The following is a 20155-nucleotide window of genomic DNA, read 5'->3' as shown; positions in this document are numbered from 1 at the left end:
TGCAGTGTACCAGCCCCTCACCTGCAGTGTACCAGCCCCTCACCTGGAGTGTACCAGCCCCTCACCTGGAGTGTACCAGCCCCTCACCTGGATTGATGGGAGATCATCAGAACACAAGAAAGAGGCGGGGGCGGCAGCCAATCAGCCCCTTCGAACCTGCTCTCCCATTCAGTAAGATCATGGCTGATCTTTTCATGGACTCAGCTCCAACAACCCACCCGCTCACCCTAACCCTTACTCCCTTCACTGTTCCAAAATCTACCTTCACCTTAACAACATTCAACGTGATAGCCTCAGCTGGCCAGGGGACCCCACAGATTCCCAACTCTCTGGGTGCCGAGGTTCCTCCTCAGCTCCGTCTGAAATCTGCTCCCCACCCCCGTTATCTTGAGGCTGTGCCCCTCGTTCCGATACCCTCCTGCTTCTCTCACATAGATTCCCTTCATCAGTTTATATCTTTCGGTAAGATCTCCTCCCCTCCACCAATTCTTCTGAATTCCAATGAATATATTCCGAAGGGGGGAAGAGGGAGGTTTGGGCTGGGGCCCATTAAACCCCCTGCCCCACAGCCCAGGAGAGAGCCATCCCATTCTGCTGGGTGGGGGAGAGGGGTGGCATGGTGGTGCTTAGCTTGGGAACCCCATCAAAACCCCTGGCCCAAAAATCTGGGAGCAACATCCCACTGGGCCCTCATCCCCTCCCCTCCTGAGTCCAGAACGTTACTGCGTCCCAAGAGCTGGTAAAGGGAACCGGCCATTCAGCCCCTTGAGCCTGCATCTCTGTCCTAGATCACAACCGACCACTTCCTCAATGGCGCTATCCTGCTGGTTTCCATGGCCATAACTAGGTAACTCCTGCCCCCTTCACTCTGGGCAGCCAGCTGGGACCAGAGCTGAAACTGCTGCTCCTCTCAAGAGTTAACATCTCACATGCATGACCATTTACCCTGAGTGCAGAGCCAGCTCCACCCAAACTGGCGCTGTTTCTCTCTCTTGGCTGCTGCTTGAACTGCCGACGATTCCCGTTGTTCTGTGTCTGCAGTGTTTGGTGACGTACCTGAGCTGGCTCCATCGAAATCCGATCCATAGCCTCCATTAAACTGGGTCATTGGGACCATGACCGGGAGCGGGGGCTGCATCTTGCCTTGACTGGGGTGGGAGTACACACTGGGAGCGTAGGTACTGGGGGCGTAGAGACTAGGCACACCTGCTGTAGCTGCTTTCCCAGCATGATATACTGGAGGGGGGGGGGAAAGAGAGAAAACACATTGAACTAGACACCAGTGAGAAATATTCCCAAATTGCCACAGCCTACCACATCACCTAAACTGTAATCATCACACAGGAACAGATGGCCATTTGCCCCCCCCCCCCCCCCCCCCCCCCGCCTCACAATATCAGGCGGCCATTCAGCCCATTGAAGGTGTTCCCCCCGTGCAGACTGTGACTGATCTATATTTTAGCCCTACTTAGTCACTGTGGTTGCTAACCCTCAGACCCCATCAAAACATGACCAAAGCTTTGAAATATTTGACCACTTCGAGCCATGTCACGTTGATGTGGTGTGGGAGAGGGACAGCGAGGGCGAAAGAGAGTAATCCTGTGTTTGACCAAGTTCCACCCATCATTGATGTGAAGATCCTGACCTTTGTTCTGGGCTCTATTCACTTCTCCCTCCCTCTGCAGGTACCTCTGCACCAACCCATTACAATATTTACAGTGATTCTGCTCTGCTCAGTCAAAGATTAGATCTGAGGAACATTCCATGTTGACAGAAAAGGTCCGAGTGAAGACAGGGTTACTCACATGCATATGGACAGCAGCATTTCTCTGGACAACAGGGACACCGTACATAACAGCAGCAAGTGTGAGGGCAGCACTGGCACCAGCAAACACTAATCAGGATCAGCAGAATGACAAACCCGAGAACAACCAGGACCACAAACAGCCAATCTGAGGGCAGAGAGGGAAGATTATTCACCAGGAAATGAGTCCAACATCGCCCCATCTGCTGTGGTCCCCACTCCAGACAAGGGTCCCACACGCAGAGGGCTGAAACCTCAGTACAGTACATTTTAAACAATGCAAATTATACACCAAATTATATGCCCGCGGTCCATATTACACACTCTCACCCACCCACGCACAATTCCATTACACCCCCACACAAGCCCCACACAGCATTGCACACTCACTTCCCCCCCCCCCCACCCCACATTGCAGACTCACTTCCATTACAGACTCATAAAGCCCCCACACCTCCATTACAGACTCACTCCCTCCCTGCTCTCACCCCCACTGTCACACCTACATTACCGCGAGTGCGTTATGGATTCCCAGCCTACGCCATCACACACCACTGCAGACCAGCCATTGGACAGTTTACACATCAACACGTCACATCATCACCTTTGGCACAGGAGGTGGCCATTCAGCCTGTCATGACAGACCAAAAGGACCCAATATCCCACAGAGAGAGAGAGAGAGAACTTCTACCATTCAGATTACAAAGCACTACGTGCCACCAATGTCAAAATCAAACAGCCGAGAGACAGGAACTGAGAGGACCCCAAGATCGTAAAGAGGAAGATGTTCCCAGCAACACAGCGGGTGCTCAGGGTACACCAACACTCAGCACCCATCCTGTACTGTACACTGGCTCTTCAGTAGCTCCCCATCACCCCATGGAAGGCCTGGTTCTACTCTGACAGTGCAGGAGAGGGCAGTACCTGGCATGATCCCTATCTGTACACCTGGCAACAGGGAAGTGGTGACTCCAGTTCTACCTGGAGAACAAAACAGAGAGAGGACAACTGAGTTACCAAGGGGAAAGTGGTCAACCAAACACCAAATCTTCTCCAACCCTCTCCCCCAACTCGTGTGGCCTCGGCTGCTTGGACACCAAGTTTGAAGTTATGGCTCCTCCCTCACTCCCTCCATCCCTCTCTGTCTAGCAACCTCAAACCTCAAACCCCCCCCCCCCTCCTCAAGAAAACTCCTTTAACTGATTACTGGGTCTTGTTATCTTCTGAGGGAGCTCAGTACCATGTTTGGTCAGAGACTGACTTCTATCAAGTGCCTTGGGACACACAAACAAGAAACACGGGGAGGCCACTCAGCCCTTTAAGCCTGTTCAGTCACTCAATAAGATCATGACTCATCTGATTTTAACCTCAGCTTTACATTCCTGCATATCCCGACAACCTGTCATCGCTTCGGTCATCACCAAACTCTCTATCTCTGCTTTAATGATCCTGTATGCACTGCCTTTGGAGTAAGGGAATTACAAAGACACTCAAGCCTCAGAGACAAAATCTTCCCTCATCTCTGATTTAAATAGATGGCCCCTTATTTTTTATAAAAGTGACCACTAGTTCTAGATTCTCCCACAAGAGCAAACATTCTCTGCACATCCCCCCAGTCACGTCTCCCCCCCCCCAGTCACGTCTCTCCCCCCCCCCCCCCCCAGTCACATCTCTCCCCCCCCCCCCCCCCCAGTCACATCTCTCCCCCCCGCCCAGTCACGTCTCTCCCCCCCGCCCAGTCACGTCTCTCCCCCCCCCCAGTCACGTCTCTCCCCCCCCCCAGTCACGTCTCTCCCCCCCCCCAGTCACGTCTCTCCCCCCCCCCCCCAGTCACGTCTCCCCCCCCCCCCAGTCACGTCTCCCCCCCCCCCCAGTCACGTCTCCCCCCCCCCCAGTCACGTCTCCCCCCCCCCCCCCCAGTCACGTCTCCCCCCCCCCCCCCAGTCACGTCTCCCCCCCCCCCCCCAGTCACGTCTCCCCCCCCCCCCCCAGTCACGTCTCCCCCCCCCCCCCCAGTCACGTCTCCCCCCCCCCCCCCAGTCACGTCTCCCCCCCCCCCCCCCCAGTCACGTCTCTCCCCCCCCCCAGTCACGTCTCTCCCCCCCCCCAGTCACGTCTCTCCCCCCCCCCAGTCACGTGTCTCCCCCCCCCCCCAGTCATGTCTCCCCCCCCCCCCCCAGTCATGTCTCCCCCCCCCCCCCCAGTCACGTCTCCCCCCCCCCCCCCCAGTCACGTCTCCCCCCCCCCCCCCCCAGTCACGTCTCCCCCCCCCCCCCCAGTCACGTCTCCCCCCCCCCCCCAGTCACATCTCCCCCCCCCCCCCAGTCACATCTCCCCCCCCCCCCCCCCCCCAGTCACGTCTCCCCCCCCCCCCCCCCCCCCAGTCACGTCTACCCCCCCCCCAGACACGTCTACCCCCCCAAGTCTCTTATAGATTTTCATTCATCACCTCCGGCTCTTCTAAACTCCAAAGAATACAGAATCAGCCAGTCTCTGCTTTCCTCATTGGTCAGTCCAATCGTTAGTTGAGTGAGCATTCTGAGCAGGAAATGTGTTTCAGCTTGGAGATTCCTGCCTCCCATCCCAGACAGGGAAGTGCAGGACACTGCAATGTTTGGGTGTTCTTTGTAAGAATTTGTGTGGAATCATCTTGAGGAGCACTTCCCAAACACCATTTTCCCCCCCGTACTTTCTCAGATCCTCACTGATGCCCAGTCTCTAGGACAACAGACACACAGCCACCAGCCGCATCAAAGAAGTCACAGGTTCAAAAACAGCAATGCGAACTGACAAACCACTCTCCATCTTCAACCACAAGAAAAACTCCAGACATTGTTCATACTGGGATCGGGAGCTCATTCCCTCACATTAACGCAGTTTGTTGGTTGATTGAATGGCTACAAACACACAAAGACCACCAACAGCCACATTAAGAACCTAACAACTGGAACTGGTGAGACAGGATATATATCTTCGAGGAGAAAGTGAGGGCTGCAGATGCTGGAGATCAGAGCTGAAAATGTGTTGCTGGAAAAGCGCAGCAGGTCAGGCAGCATCCAGGGAGCAGGAGAATCGACGTTTCGGGCATAAGCCTTCCTGAAGAAGAGCTCATGCCCGAAACGTCGATTCTCCTGCTCCCTGGATGCTGTCTGACCTGCTGCGCTTTTCCAGCAACACATTTTCAGGCAGGATATATAATCAAAACTCTGGAACAGAGAAACTGTTCCTTCACATGGTCAACCAATGGTCCACCCATGCCAGTGTGCGAGCGTGCAAGTGTGACAGAGAGCGAGAGAGGGTGCAAGAGAGTGAGAGTGTCTGTGTGTCCGCAACCCAGTAAGAGTCTGTGTGTGAGAGAGAGAGCAAGCATGGGAGAGCACAAGAGGCAATACCCCAGTGAGAATCAGAGTGTGTATGTGGGGGGGTGGGGTATGGGAGAGGGCAGTGGGGGAGAGGGCAGGAGGAGAAGGTGGGTCAGTGTGTGACAATGAGTGAGCATATCAGCATGAGCCAGCTGTACCCCAGTGAGTGTGTGTATGTGTGAGTGAGCCCATGCCCCAGTGAGAGTCACTTACCCAGGACAAGCAGCTCCACGTAACCTTCATTGTTACCTGAAAGATCATCGGAGGCAGTGACTGTACAGTAATAAACCCCACTGTCACCCCAAGCTGTCTGCTCAATGCTGAGGTCGGCTTCTGAATGAGATAAACATGAAGCAAACAAGAAAGACAGCTGTTACTCTGGTCACAACTCAATTACAGCTGGACAGACAATCATTCCTAGTTATTCTCTCTGTGGTGACTGTGAATGAATAGAGAATCATAATCATACCAGGTCGAGATTAATCAGATAATCCAAACTGTCTGGTAAAATATGACGGGAGTCAGAGTTATCAGCAAGAACACTTGCATTTGGTATACTTGCCTTTTATTGGTCAGAGCACTGAGTTACAGGAGTTGGGATGTCATGTTGTGGCTGTACAGGACATTGGATACGGCCACTTTTGGAATACTGTGCTCAGTTTGGATCTCCCTCCTGTTGGAAGGATGTTGTAAAGCTTGAAAAGGTTCAGAAAAGATCTACAAAGATGTTGCCAGGATTGGAGGGTTTGAGCTACAGGGAGAGGCTGAACAGGCTGGGGCTGTTTTCCCTGGAGCGTCAGAGGCTGAGGGGTGACTTTATAGAGATTTATAAAATCATAAGCGATTGAGGTTCACAAGGATGAGGTGTTAGCAATTCTGCAAAGTGTGTAAAATACACAAGTCCCCCGGGCTGGATGGAATTTATCGTTGGATTCTCTGGGAAGCCAGGGAGGAGACTGTGAAGCCTTTGGCTTTCATCCTTATGTCGTCATTGTCCACAGGAATAGTGCCAGAAGACTAGAGGATAGCAAATGTTGTTCCCTTGTTCAAAAAGGGAGTTGAGAGAATCCTAATTATAGACCAGAGAGCCTTATTTTGGTTGTGAGGTTTAAGAGATAGGATTTATAATCATCTAAAGAGGGATAATTTGATTAGGGACAGTCAACATGGTTTTGCGAAGAATAGGTCATGTCTCACAAACCTTATTGAGCTCTTTGAGACGGTGACCAAACAGGTAGATGAGGTTAAAGCATTGATGTGGTGTATGTGGATTTCAGTAAGGCGTTTGATAAGGTTCCCCACAGTAGGCTATTGCACAAAATATGGAGGCATGGGATTGAGGATGATTTAGTGGTTTGGATCAGAAATTAGTTAGCTAAAAGAAAAGAGGGTGGTGGTTGATGGGAAATTTTCATCCTGGAGTTCAGTTACTAATGGTGCACTGCAAGGATCTGCATTGGGGCCACTGCTGATGGTCCTTTTTATAAATAACCTCGATGAGGGCGTAGAAGTATGGGTTAATAAATGACACTAAGGTTGATGGAGTTGTGGATTGTGCTGAAGGATGTTGTTGGTTACAGTGGGACATAGATAAGCTGCAGAGTGGTCTGAGAGGTAGCAAATGGAGTTTAACGTGCAAAAGTGTGAGGCGATTCACTTTGGAAGGAGTAACAGAGAGAAAAAAAAACTGTACTGGGCTAATGGTAAGATTCTTGGTAGTGTAGATGAGCAGAGAGATCTCAGTGTCCATGTACATAGATCCCTGAAAGTTGCCACCAAGGTTGATACGATTGTTAAGAAGGCATACGTAGAGGGATTGAGTTTCAGAGCCATGGGGTTATGTTGCAGCTGTACAAAATTCTGGTGTGGCTGCACTTGGGAGTATTGTGTACAGTTCTGATCACTGCATTATATAAAGGATGTGGAAGCTTTGGAGAGGATTCAGAGGAGATTTACCAGGATGTTGCCTGGTGTGGAGGGAAGGTCTTAGGAGGAAAGGCTGAGTGATTTGAGGCTTTTTTCGATAGAGAGGGGAAGGTTGAGAGGTGACTTAATAGAGACATATAAGATAAACACAGGGTTAGATAGGGTGGACAGTGAGAGCCTTTTTCCTCAGAAAATGATGGCTAGCACAAGGGGACATAGCTTTAAATTGAGGGGTGATAGATATAGAACGGAGGTAGTTTCTTTACTCAGAGCAGTAGTAGGGGCGTGGAATACACTGCCTGCAATAGTAGTAGATTCACCAACTTTCAGGCCATTTAAATGGTCATTGGATAAACATTTGAATGAAAATGGAATAGTATTGGATAGATGGGCTTCAGATTGGATCCACAGGTCTGCACAACATCGAGGGCCGAAGGGCCTGTACTGCGCTGTAATATTCTTTGTTCTATGTTCTTTGTAGGAGGTGATAATTATAGTTGGGTGGGAAGGAAGGTGAATAGGTGGGTTGAAGGATTGGATCTGTGATGGGATTTGGGAGATTTGGAAACTGGTGAATTCAATGTTGAGGTCATGTAGTTGTTGGTTCCCAAGGTGGAAGATGAGGTGTTCCTCCTTCAGTTTGCAGGTGACCTTGTGTAGATGGTGGAGGAAGCCCAGAGTAGATATGTCATGGGGGGGAATGGAAGTGAATAACCAAGGAAGGTGGGGCTGGTCGGTGTGTACAGACCAGAGGTGTTCCCTGAAACATTCCGTGAGTTTGCACTCGATCTCTCTGGTGTGGAGGAGACCACATTGAGATCAACAGATGCAGTAAAATGAGGTTCGAGGGCATGCAAGCAAATTTCTGCCTGACGTCCTTTGGGGCCTTGGAGAGAAGTGGGTGGGGGGTGAGGGTATTTGTGGAGTTTGGCACAGGTTTTGCACCCCTTACAGCAGGGGAAGGTATCAGGAATGGATAGAGGGTTGGTGGAGAGTGTGGACCCAAAAAAAGATAGGGAATATATTTTTGATGGTAGGTCTTGACTGTAAATGGCACATGTGGCAGAGGATGTGATGCACTAGATTTGGAGATTAGAAGTGTGGAATGTGAGGACCTGGGAAGGGGTGGTGGGGGCAGGGGGAGGTTCTATCCTTGTTGTGGTTGGGGGACAGGTGGGGTTCAAGAATGGAGGTGCAGGAAATGGAGGCTCGCTAACTTCGAGGGCATTTAAACGATCATTGGATAGACATGTGGATGAAAATGGAATAGTGTAGGATAGATAGGCTTCAGATTGGTTCCACAGGTCAGCGCAACATCAAGGGCCAAAGGACTTGGACTGTGCTGTAACGTTCTTTCTCGAAGAACAGAGTCTGATCTCTGTAAATCAGGCAAGATTGAGGAGTTTGATAGGGTTGATTTGGAGAGATCCTTCTCTACACACACATACACACACACCTCCCCCAGGATGGGGCCTCAGCCTCAGCTTCTGAGGAAAGTTGTTTCAATCCGAGTGAAGGAGAAATGTCTTCACGCACGTGGGGGAGGAATCTGTTTCTCCGCCCTTGCCTGAGGTGATGTGGATGCCAAATGCCTGAGGTGATTTAGCCTCAACATGGATGGCTTTTTGGGGGGCAGGGTGAGAGAGTGAACCTGGCACTGGTGGTCAGCATTGATCATGTTGAATGGGATAGGATGATCTATGAGCTGAATGGCTGTGTTGCTTCTCCTTACCATTGATAATTGTTATCTTTCGACCCTGGTAGTAACTGTCCAAGGTCACTGCCCTTCCATGTTTCGATGCAACCGTCCTCACAGTGCGAGAGCTGTCTGGACAGTTCACATACGGATTGTAATTCGGATCCGCCTGCTGCAGTTGGTCATTGACTTGATTCTCGGAGCTGCTGGGATTGAACGCGTCCAAGATTCTGTCTCGGCAGAAGGATCTGTATTTCCACAGGACGATGGGGGGCTGGAGGCTTGTTGTATCATAGCGACATTTCAGGACGACAGGCTGGAAAAGGATCGCTGTCCGAAAGGGATCTGGGATAGTCACCTGAATCGCCGTGGAGAATCCTGTGGATCACAACAGATCCCCAGTTTAATCAAGATACCACCCCACAAATCATCAGCCAACAGGTTCACTGGGAGGAGAGAGTGCCCCTCCCTCCCCACATACCCCCAGAAACTCCACAGTCCCGTCTCCATCCACCCTCCCCTCACATAAATGCCCTCAAACATCCCCTCGAGCCACACTTCCTACCCCATGCCCTGGAAAGTCCCCCACACAGGATTGTCAGTGTCTCCCTCAGGGATCTGTGTAGGAACAATTTGCTCCCTTCACCCAGTGTCTGTCACCGAACCATCCTCCCTCCCTCCCTCCCCGCCACCCCCCTCTCCCTCCCTCGCAGACACGGTGTGTTAGTCCAGAGAAAGGAGCCTCCCTGATAAGGCCTGGTTTGTAGTCAGTTTATGAACTGAGTGTAGCTCTCATATAAACATGAAACCAAAGAGGGAGATCAGCAGAGTGAGTGACAGAGGGGGAGAGACAGATGGAGTGAGTGACAGAGAGGGAGAGACAGATGGAGTGAGAGACAGATGGAGTGAGTGACAGAGAGGGAGAGACAGATGGACTGAGTGACAGAGGGGGAGAGACAGATGGACTGAGTGACAGAGGGGGAGAGACAGATGGAGAGAGCCGGAGAGAGTGTGACAGAGAGGGAGAGGTAGGCAGAGAGACTGGGAGAAGCAGATGGAGAGAGCAGAATAGAGAGAGAATGAGAGGGGGAGAGGCAGGTGGAGAGAGAGTTACAGAGGGAGGGAGAGCAGGAGAGAGAGTGACAGAGAGAGATGGAGTGACAGAGAGGGAGAGGCAGGGGGAGAGAGCAGCAGAGGGGGAGAGCGCGGCAGAGGGGACAGAGAGACAGAAACTAGCAACAAGGTGAGTCAGCAGAGTGTTGCAATGTTGTAGTAACGTGAGCAGCTAAAGCAAATAATCCCCAAACAAAATTCCAGGATGTGTAAGAAGCAGCGGGAATATCAATCAGTGGGTTATTATCCCAGTTGGTGAGGGCTGTGCTGTCAGGTTCCAGTAACTGAGCAGTCTGGCAGTTCGGTAAACCCTACAACACTAGGAGGCCTTCCTTCTGAGGGCAACATTAAGCGCCAGTATTGTGCAGCTGCCTGAAGTAGGGGTGATCCCTCATGGCTTCTGGGGTCAACAACTCCCCCTTAATCCAATGTCCTTACATAAATGAACTAGTCATTATCTCATTGCTATGCATAACCTTGATAGCTGTGTTGTCCATGGGTCAGCTCCCAGTGCATTGATCACTGACCTATTGCCTGTGGAAAGTGAGAGATGCTATAGGATTTTAAACACGTTCCTCGACTCTGTGTACAATCGCCAGACGACACCAGGGTCCCAGTTCTTTCTGCAGCGACGAGGCCAATCAGGAACGCGCACACACATGCAGACACTCCTACACGCACGCGCACACACTCCCACACGCACATGCAGACATGCATGCACACTCCCACACACATGTGCAGACACGCACGCACACTCCCACACACATGTGCAGACACGCACGCACACACACTCCCACACACGTGCAGACACGCACGCATGCACTCCCACACACACGTGCAGACACGCACGCACACACACTCCCACACACAGGGCATATGGACCTGCCCTCTGTCAAACTTCACAGAGAAACAGACCAATGGAGAGGTGGGAGGTCTGAGGTAATCAAACCACCAGCGCCATTTCACACTCAGCTTCTCACTCTCAGTGAAGCCTGTCCTGGACCTTTCCTGCTAGGTAGGAAACTACTGGACAGCAAGATTCCACACATAGGTAATGTGGCAATCACCCGGATTGCCCATTTTTAAATTTCTGGCCAAAGGGATGTTGGTTGAATCTCACTCTACTCAACCTCCCTTTCCACTGCCGATACTGGCTTGGTCTGTAATATCACCTGGACATGGAAAATATTCCCCCACTTCCCCTTTCCCAGAAACATTCATTCCAACTTCCTATTGGAGAAGACATGAGGAGCTTTATCGATGAAATCAATGACAGCTCCCTACCCTAACTGCCTCTTCTCTTCCCCTTCCCAAAAACCTTCTTCAACTACTCCCCTCCTCCCCAGCCTATGGTCAATGTTACCTCACTCTTCCAATTCCTCAGTTGTCACTCCAAAATCTTCACATCCTCCAACAGCTCACTGTCCTTGGACATCTAACTTTCCTTCCTAGCCTTGACACAATATTACGCGAGAAAGCGAGAGACCGTGCGCAAGGGAGACCGAGAGCAACACAATGAAAAAGTAACAGAATGAAAGAATGGGGCAGGAAGGGGGTAGAGACTCCTGTCCTGCCAGATTTCTCAGCAAAATGGCAACGTTTAAACTTTATGCCCTGATCATTACCTCTCGTCCTCCAAGTCTAGTTGTAGAAACTTGCAGGAGAGCTAATCAGCCCATCGAGCATCCAACATGATTCAAAATGATCATGGCCATTTCTCAGTTGAAAAGCCACACTCTCTCCCCATTCCCCTTGACACATTCAGCCTCTAGAAATGTATCTATTTCTTTCTTAAATGTATTTCAGTGAATTCACCTCCACAGCATCCTGGCAGAGAGAATTCGACGGGTTCACCAGCTTCTGAGCGAAGAAACTACTCCGCTCAGTACAATCTGAGCTGCTGCAAATCTTGGGACCATGATTCCTTGTTCCATCTAAGAGGAGCATCCTGGCTGCATCCTTCCTGCAATCTCTCAAGCCCTGTCAGGAGTTTCACATGTTTCAATGAGAACCCCTCCAGTGAATGTAGGCCCGAGTCAACCCAATTCCTCCTCATAACCCGGGAATCAGTTTGGAGAGCATTTACTGCACTTGTGCTCTCTCCCTCCCTCAAATGTGTGCAGGTTCTGGTCCCCACACTGTTGGGAAGATCTGGATGCTTTGGAGAGCGTACAAAAGAGGTTTACCAAGGTGTTTAAAACAAAAACAGAAATTGCTGGAGAAACTCAGCAGGTCTTGGCAGCATCCGAGGGAAGAAAGCAGAGGTAACGTTTCGAGTTTGGTGACTCTTCATCAGAACTCCAGCAATTTCTGTTTCGGTTTTTGAATCCTCAGTATCTGCAGGTGGTTGGTTTTATTTACCAGGATGTTGCTTGGATTGGAATGTGTTGCTGAAAGGAGTTTGGACAAAGTTGGATTGCTTTCACTAGAGCGTTGGAGGCTGAGGGATGACCTGATACAAGTTTATAAATTTGAGAGGCATGAATGGGGTGGGTAGTTGGAGGTTTTCTTCCAAGGTGGAAATGTCATATACTAGGGGGCATAGGTTTAAGGTGAGAGGGGAAAGTTTCAAGGAGATGTGCAAAGTGAGTTTTTTTTTACATAGTGGGTGGAGCATGCTGCCAGGAGAAGTAGTTGAAGCAGGTTTGATAGCAATGTTTAAGAGGCATTTAGACAATCACATGAACAGGCAGAGAATAGAGGGAACCAAGGTGTAGGCAGATAGCTGGGATTGGTTTAGAATGGCTTCATGGTTGGCACAGACATGGTGGGTTGAACGGCCTGTTCCTATGTTCTAATGGTCATCTCCCTACATGCTCTCTCTCCACTGTAATTCCTGAAACTCTAATGGAATCTATTCCAATGAAACTTCAACACATCGAGGCACTGGAACAGAACTCAAAGTCAGAACCAACAATTTCTTACAGTGTGGAAATGATTAGATTAGATTAGATTACTTACAGTGTGGAAACAGGCCCTTCAGCCCAACAAGTCCACACCGACCCGCCGAAGCGCAACCCACCCATACCCCTACATCTACCCCTTTAACCTAACACCACGGGCAATTTAGCATGGCCAATTCACCTGACCCGCACATCTTTGTGACTGTGGGAGGAAACCGGAGCTCCCGGAGGAAACCCACGCAGACACGGGGAGAATGTGCAAACTCCACACAGTCAGTCGCCTGAGTCGGGAATTGAACCCGGGTCTCTGGCGCTGTGAGGCAGCAGTGCTAACCACTGGGCCACCGTGCCGCCCACTAAGGCAGGTTTCATGGTGAAACACAGTGAGAAGGAAAGGCATAGACTCCAGGGACCTTCCAATGAACTAGTCAGTTGGACAAAAAGAGAGCAAATGGAATTTAACCTGAAGAGGAGGGATTGGAATGCATTCGGGGAGAACAAACCATAGGATAGTGACAAAAAGAGGTACAAAGCATCTCAACTGACCATAAAATGTAGAAACAGGCCATTCAGCCCATAGAGACAGCTCCATCATTCAATAAGAGCTAGTTAATCTGACAATCCTCAATTTCACTTTCCTACCTTTTCACCATAACCTTTGATTCCTTAAAGTAGGGGGACACATAGACAAGATGGATAAAGCGTTTATGGAAGCAAATAGGCATGATGGTATGGCTGGAACTTACTGCTTAGGCATGATGTGATCACACCGAGAGATGATAGAGTAGGGGAGTCATTGAATATCATTAGTGTAAAAGTGGATCTAGGATTCTGGGATGGGATGGCGCGGGAGGGGGGGTGAAGAGATGAGAACTTGGGATTCAATTTAAACAAAACCTGCATTTCCTGCAGCTCAATGCCCTCCTGCTGTGAACTCCTATTACTCTTTATCCTTCATCGATCCAGGATTAGCCCTCCTTCCCACACTCCCTCCACTGGCTAACTCAGCAGGGCTTCCTGCACACAGTCACATCCACAGGGAATCCCTGCAATACTCTCTCTTCCTGCTCTCAGCTAAGGTGTGCTCCAAGAATTACCTCTTCACCTCCCTCCTACCAATTCTCATCAGCATCCTGGCCATCAGCACAACTGTTAGTTTCCATAGACACACTGACTACCCCCAGTACAACTTCACCTCCACTTCACCCCCTGCAAGGGTGGGAGAGACAGAAACCCTCATTGTAATTAAGAAATACTTAGATATACACTTGTGATGGCAAGGCTAGGGGCCAACTGATGGAAAATGGGATTAGAATAATTCGGTTGTTGTTTTTGACCAGTTTAGACTCAATGGACCGAATGGCCTTTTTCTATGCTGTAGACTTCTGTGATCTATCTCCCTAGAATTTGTCAACGTCCATTACAGGATGAGTTGTTCCCTTGAGAAGACCATACTTTGGAATACTCTTGTCTTCTCCACGGCCATTGGTTAATCAAGACTGTTCACAATCTGTACAGAGGTTCAAACGTCTAGTCACCCCAGACCAGCAGCTCCACATCCAGACTCCCACCATCCTCCCAATCCTTCACTGCTCAGATTTACCTATACTGGCTCACATCCAGGCACACAAAGCTTCAAACTCTCTCACTCACCACAGCTCACCCTCGATTTCCAAAACTAGCTTCAGCCCAACAATCCATTCATCTTTCTTCCCCTCCCCTAGCCTGCAATCTTGTTTCTCCAAGCAAGGCTCTTTTCACCAAGCCTCACTCAGTTCTCCACTTCATTGGCAGCTGTGCCATCAGTGGCTTGAACTCCCTCCCTAAACCCTAATGCCACTTCTCTGCCCTCCTTCAACCCACCTTTTGAGTAAATGTTCAGTGGCTAGCCCTGACAATCCCTGTCTTTGCCCCCTGATGACCTTTTCTTTTCTGATTTGAAATGCTGTGAAAAGATCTTCTAATGTCAAGGAACATCGGAGATTGGAACAGTGAGGCCACTCAGCCCTTGAGGATGTTCTCTGATCCATTACTATCATCTGGCTCAGGTCCACCATTGTCCCTTATGGCATGAGCCAAAACATTAATCAATCTCTCAGTCTCAAAGACTGTCCATAGCTCCCCAATAAGGTAGACAGAAATTCAGGTCAAGAAATTTCTCCTTGTGTCTGAAATGGTCAACACCCTGCTCCAGAGACTGTGACTCCTCAACTCCCTGCCTCCCACCCTGTCCAAATACCCATATTCTGACCCAGACCATCTTGGAAACAAAGATTGTTAAGAGCTCTGAAACAATCCCAATCTCTTTCGGGTGGCTTTGCCTCCACCCTACAGCTGTTCACTTCATTGGAAACACATTCTGCAGAGACCTGTGAACAGGGACTGCTTCACTCACTGACCCTGATAACTCACTCACTGACCCTGATAACTAACTCACAGTGTCTGCACTTTGACTGGGTGCCAGTCCCCACCCAAGATTTGCCACCCTTGTCTACACCTTTAAGTGTACAGATCAATCCCAGCCTGGCACAGGGTCAAAGCAAGATATAAATACCGTCACTTCCGCCAGATTCCTGACAGCAAAACAGAATGCAACTGACTAGAAACTCCCCCACCACACATTTAAGGCAATACCTCAATGCTGACTCTCCCACCGCACCAAAACTATCCACCACCTTCGCAATGTTTTCAAAAATTTTTCTTACAACTGGCTGCCCCATGTTCCCCCAAAGTTAGGAGTGAAAGTGTGTGGAATCTGGAATAGGGTTAGGCTCACCCTGATTAATGGCTACTCTCTACAAGAGTCAGAAATACAAACTGCATTTGTCAAGATTTGAAAACATCACACTGCCAGTTACACTCTTTTTTTAAAAAAAAAAATCAGCAAAAGGTGCAGAATTTCCTTAACTCTCGCTGTAACTGAATTTCTCAACTATTTTTCTGCCATGGGACATTTTCCACCAGCTCCACCTACAAAAACAGCCAACTTTCCAGCTCCTCACAACCAGCACCCCAGGATGAGATCATTCAGCCCATCTCCTGCTGGCTCTTTGGAAGAAAGACCCTAATCAAACTCATTGCCCCCATACTGGCACTACAGTCCTGCGGTTTTCACACTTGAAGTATTAGATTATTATTTTCGCCCAGGTTTGGACAGACATTTACTGCACCATCAGATTTGGGATATTCCTTCACACCAAACCACCCTGAACAATGTCAGCCTGTGACTCAAATCACCCACCAGGACACACCTCACCCACCAGGACTTCCCAATGGGCTCCCACCGATCCTCCCCTTCACTCACTGGGCCCAGTCCTTAACACCCCCCCCCAGAACGTGCCCCCAACCCTGTCCCTCTCCCTTTCCCTCCACTTCCCTTCTCCCCTCTCCCTTCCCTTCTCCCCTCTCCCTCTCCCTCCACTTCCCTTCTCCCCTCTCCCTCTCCCTCCACTTCCCTTCTCCCCTCTCCCTCTCCCTCCCGAAAGTCCCCTCCGTCTCCAAAACGTGGCTGATGCCCGGACCGGGCGCTAATCGGTGGCGCCCCAGCGGGATCTTCAAATCAAAACATCGGGGATCGGAAACTAAACCCAACAACTTCTGTTTTCACTTGGTGACAATGGGATCTTCCCGTGCTGCCGGAGTCTCTTCAAATCCCCTCTCCTCTCGCTCTTCCTTTCTTTCTTTCCTCTCCCGCTCTCTGTCTTCTTCCCCCCTTTCCCTCTCACCTCCACCACCCCCACCCCTTCCCTCCCTTCTTCTCTCCCCCCCTCTCCTCCCTTTCCCCTTCCCCCCTCTCCTCCTCTCCCCGCTCTCTCTCCCTCTCTCCTCTCTCTCTCCCCTCTCTCCTTCCCCTCTCTCCTTCCTCTCTCCTCCCTCTCTCCTTCCTCTCTCCTCTCTCTCTCCTTCCTCTCTCCTCTCTCCCTCCCCTCTCTCCTTCCTCTCTCCTCTCTCCCTCCCCTCTCTCCTTCCTCTCTCCTCTCTCCCTCCCCTCTCTCCTCTCTCCCTCCCCTCTCTCCTTCCTCTCCCTCCCCTCTCTCCTTCCTCTCCCTCCCCTCTCTCCTTCCTCTTTCCTCTCTCCCCTCTCCCCTCTCCCCTCTCCCCTCTCCCCTCTCCTCTCTCCCCTCTCTCCCCTCTCCCCTCTCTCACCTGCCAGGAGGGTGAGCACAGCCCAGAGCCTGTGTAACATCGCTCCTGTTGCTCCTTCCTCTTGAGCCGCTAACAGAGAGCGAGCCAACACCTTCCCCTGAAACTCACACTCACACCTGGATCACTGAACCAAGCCCTGAAGGAGGGGGGGACTGAACCTCCTCAGACCCAGACAGACCCCAGACACTGAGCCTCCACCCCCTCCAGATCCCCCTTCCTGTCTCTCACTGTCCCAGTTACCCCAGGTTGGGGTAGCAATCACTGAGAGACTAGGAGGTCCAGGTAATGCATCGCAATCTCAGCCCCCATTCCCCCCCTCCAGGACTGGGACAATGGAAAGAGCCAAGAGGTTATTGCGGAAACTGCTCCCTGACAAAATCAGCCAGGACTGAAACTCAAAGGGAGACAGAGAGGTGAGATTCACCTTCCCAACCCTACCCCTCCCATTTCAAAAATACCCCAGGCTGGAGTTGGGAAACTGCTCCCTGAGATCAGGTCGGAGCTCGGGGCTGAAGGAGAACAGGGTCCTGGGCTGGAGTCACAAAGTAAGTCCTTAGCAGAAACCGACAACACCCCTTCACCTGTTTGAGATGTTCCTGTGAAACATTAACTTGAGCTCAAAGTCCCTCAGCCACTGAACCGTCATCAATTCACTGCAGCAGCGGGATCTGCCTTGGCAGACAGGGAAAGACACAAACAAACAGAGAGAGAGAGAGAGAGAGAGAGACACACACAGAAGGGGAGAGACAGAGTAAAAAAGAGACAGAGACAAACAAAGAGAGAGAGAAAGACAAACAGAGAGAGAGGGAGAGACCGAGTGAGAGAGAAAGATAAACAGAGAGAGGGAGAGAGTGAGTGAGAAAGACAAACAGAGAGGGAGAGACAGAGTGAGAAAGAAAGACAAACAGAGAGAGAGGGAGAGACAGAATGAGAGAGAAAGACAAACAGAGAGAGAGGGAGAGACCGAGTGAGAGAGAAAGACAAACAGAGAGAGAGGGAGAGACCGAGTGAGAGAGAAAGACAAACAGAGAGAGGGAGAGACAGAGTGAGAGAGAAAGACAAACAGAGAGAGAGGGAGAGACAGAGTGAGAGAGAAAGACAAACAGAGAGAGAGGGAGAGACAGAGTGAGAGAGAAAGACAAACAGAGAGAGAGGGAGAGACAGAGTGAGAGAGAAAGACAAACAGAGAGAGGGAGAGACATGAAGTGGGAGGAGGTTTGCAGAGAGTTACAGGGTGACAGAATTGGGGGAGACACAGGAATACAGAGAGAGAGAGAGAGAGAAAGAATAACAGATCATGCGAGAGAGAGGCAGACAGGGAGAGATAAAAACAGAGACAAATACAGACACAGTGATGGAGTCAAATAGAGAGACACAGAGACAAATAGTCTGAGAAAGAGATATACACACACACAGACAGACATGCTGAATGAAAGAAAGACACAGAGTGAAACAGAGAGAATCAGACAGAGGGACAGATGAAGCAAGACACAGTTTTTTCATAGGCTTTGAGAGATTATCTATAGTAGGGAAACAGGCCATTCGGTCCAACAAGTGTACACCGACCCTCCGAAGAGTAAGTCACCCAGAAGCATTTCCCTCTGACTAATGTACCTGATACTATGGGCTATTTAGCATGGCCAGTTCACCTAACCTGCACATCTTTGGATTGTGGGAGGAAATCGAAGCATCCGGAGGAAACCCACACAGACACGGGGAGAATGGGAAAACTCCACACAGTCAGTCACCTGAGGCGGGTTGTGAACCATTGCAATTCTATACTGCAGAGGTCAGTGAAGGTTCAATCTTTGTTTGAGGGTCTGGAATCACATGTAGGTCCAAACTATGTAGGGAGGAGAGATTTCCTTCCCTGAAGGACAGTTTTGAACCTGATGGGTCTTTAACACCAACTACTGGCAAAGGGTGAACACTCCACATCCATCAGAGTTTTACCTGCACATCCACCAATATCATCTATTCTATCCGTTGCTCCCGATGCGGTCTCCTCTACATTGGGGAGACTGGGCGCCTCCTAGCAGAGCGCTTCAGGGAACATCTCCGAGACACCCGCACCAATCAATCACACCGCCCCGTGGCCCAACATTTCAACTCCCCCTCCCACTCTGCCGAGGATATGGAGGTCCTGGGGCTTCCTCCACCGCCGCTCCCTCACCACCAGACGCCTGGAGGAAGAACGCCTCATCTTCCGCCTCGGAACACTTCAACCCCAGGGCATCAATGTGGACTTCAACAGTTTCCTCATTTCCCCTTCCCCCACCTCATCCTAGTTTCTAACCTCCAGCAACTCGATCCCCTGACTTGTCCGGACTTGTCCGACCTGCCCAGCTCCTTTTCCACCTATCCACTCCACCCTCTCCTCCCTGACCTATCACCTTCATCTCCTTCCCCACTGACCTATTGTACTCTATGCTACTCTCTCCCCACCCCCACCCTCCTCTAGCTTATCTCTCCACGCTTCAGGGTCTCTGCCTTTATTCCTGATGAAGGGCTTTTGCCCGAAACGTCGATTTTGCCTGTCCTCGGATGCTGCCTGAATTGCTGTGCTCTTCCAGCACCACTGATCCAGAATCTGGTTTCCAGCATCTGCAGTCATTGTTTTTACCCAAAGGTTGAAGTCCAGGTTGGTACCAATGCCTTAGGCATGAAGGGGATGTGAACCAGCCAGGAAGGAGAGATCACACACAGAAGCAGACACAGCCCAAGTGATTACGTAATTCAGGGAACTTGGAGGCAACTTGGGAACTCAGTGCAGAAGGGAAAAGATGCTTTTTTGACTCATAATTTTTAAGATATTTTTAACAGAATAAATTAAAGTCTGGATCCTGGCCTCAGGACAAAATAAAGAGTGACATCAGAAGAGAAGCATTTGTTCATTGGTTGGTAGTAGCTACTAATTTGAATATCTATTATAGGCAACCTTCAGATGAAGGTAAATAGAAGAAATATTTACAGATCACAAACAAAAAGACCTATGGAAATTTTTAAAAGTTAAGAACCAAGTAATTAAAGAAGGAGATGCTGGGCCAGGCAATGTGTTGTACCTGTGTGATGTAGGAGCTGGTAGATTCCATTGTGATTTATAGTGACCACATCTGTCACAAGAATTGGTGAACTGTTGTCTGAGCTTTGAACACTGCAACGCATTAATGAGGGGGAGAGGTTACCTGGACTCTGTGTTTCAGGA

The 20155-nt window shown here is 50.2% G+C and overlaps 1 protein-coding gene across 1 annotated transcript; it reads right to left on the bottom strand.

Moving 5' to 3' along the window:
* Window positions 1-910: 910 nt before the first annotated feature.
* Window positions 911-17054, bottom strand: LOC122544232 (lipolysis-stimulated lipoprotein receptor). Its single transcript, XM_087980878.1, has 6 exons — window positions 16951-17054; window positions 8825-9166; window positions 5380-5499; window positions 2729-2785; window positions 1806-1952; window positions 911-1236 (listed from the first exon to the last, which is right to left on the bottom strand). The coding sequence occupies exons 1-6, from the start codon at window positions 16988-16990 to the stop codon at window positions 926-928; spliced, it is 1017 nt and encodes a 338-aa protein (XP_087837004.1). The 5' UTR covers window positions 16991-17054; the 3' UTR covers window positions 911-925.
* Between the last annotated feature and the right edge of the window lie 3101 nt (window positions 17055-20155).

This window comes from Chiloscyllium plagiosum, unplaced genomic scaffold (genome assembly GCF_037043375.1).
Source record: "Chiloscyllium plagiosum isolate Xiang-an unplaced genomic scaffold, Cpla_swu_hap1 HiC_scaffold_38, whole genome shotgun sequence".
In the NCBI taxonomy this organism is placed as follows: Eukaryota; Metazoa; Chordata; class Chondrichthyes; order Orectolobiformes; family Hemiscylliidae; genus Chiloscyllium; species Chiloscyllium plagiosum.
The sequence above is the reverse complement of the archived record's forward strand: the minus strand, read 5'-3'. Positions and strand labels throughout refer to the sequence as shown.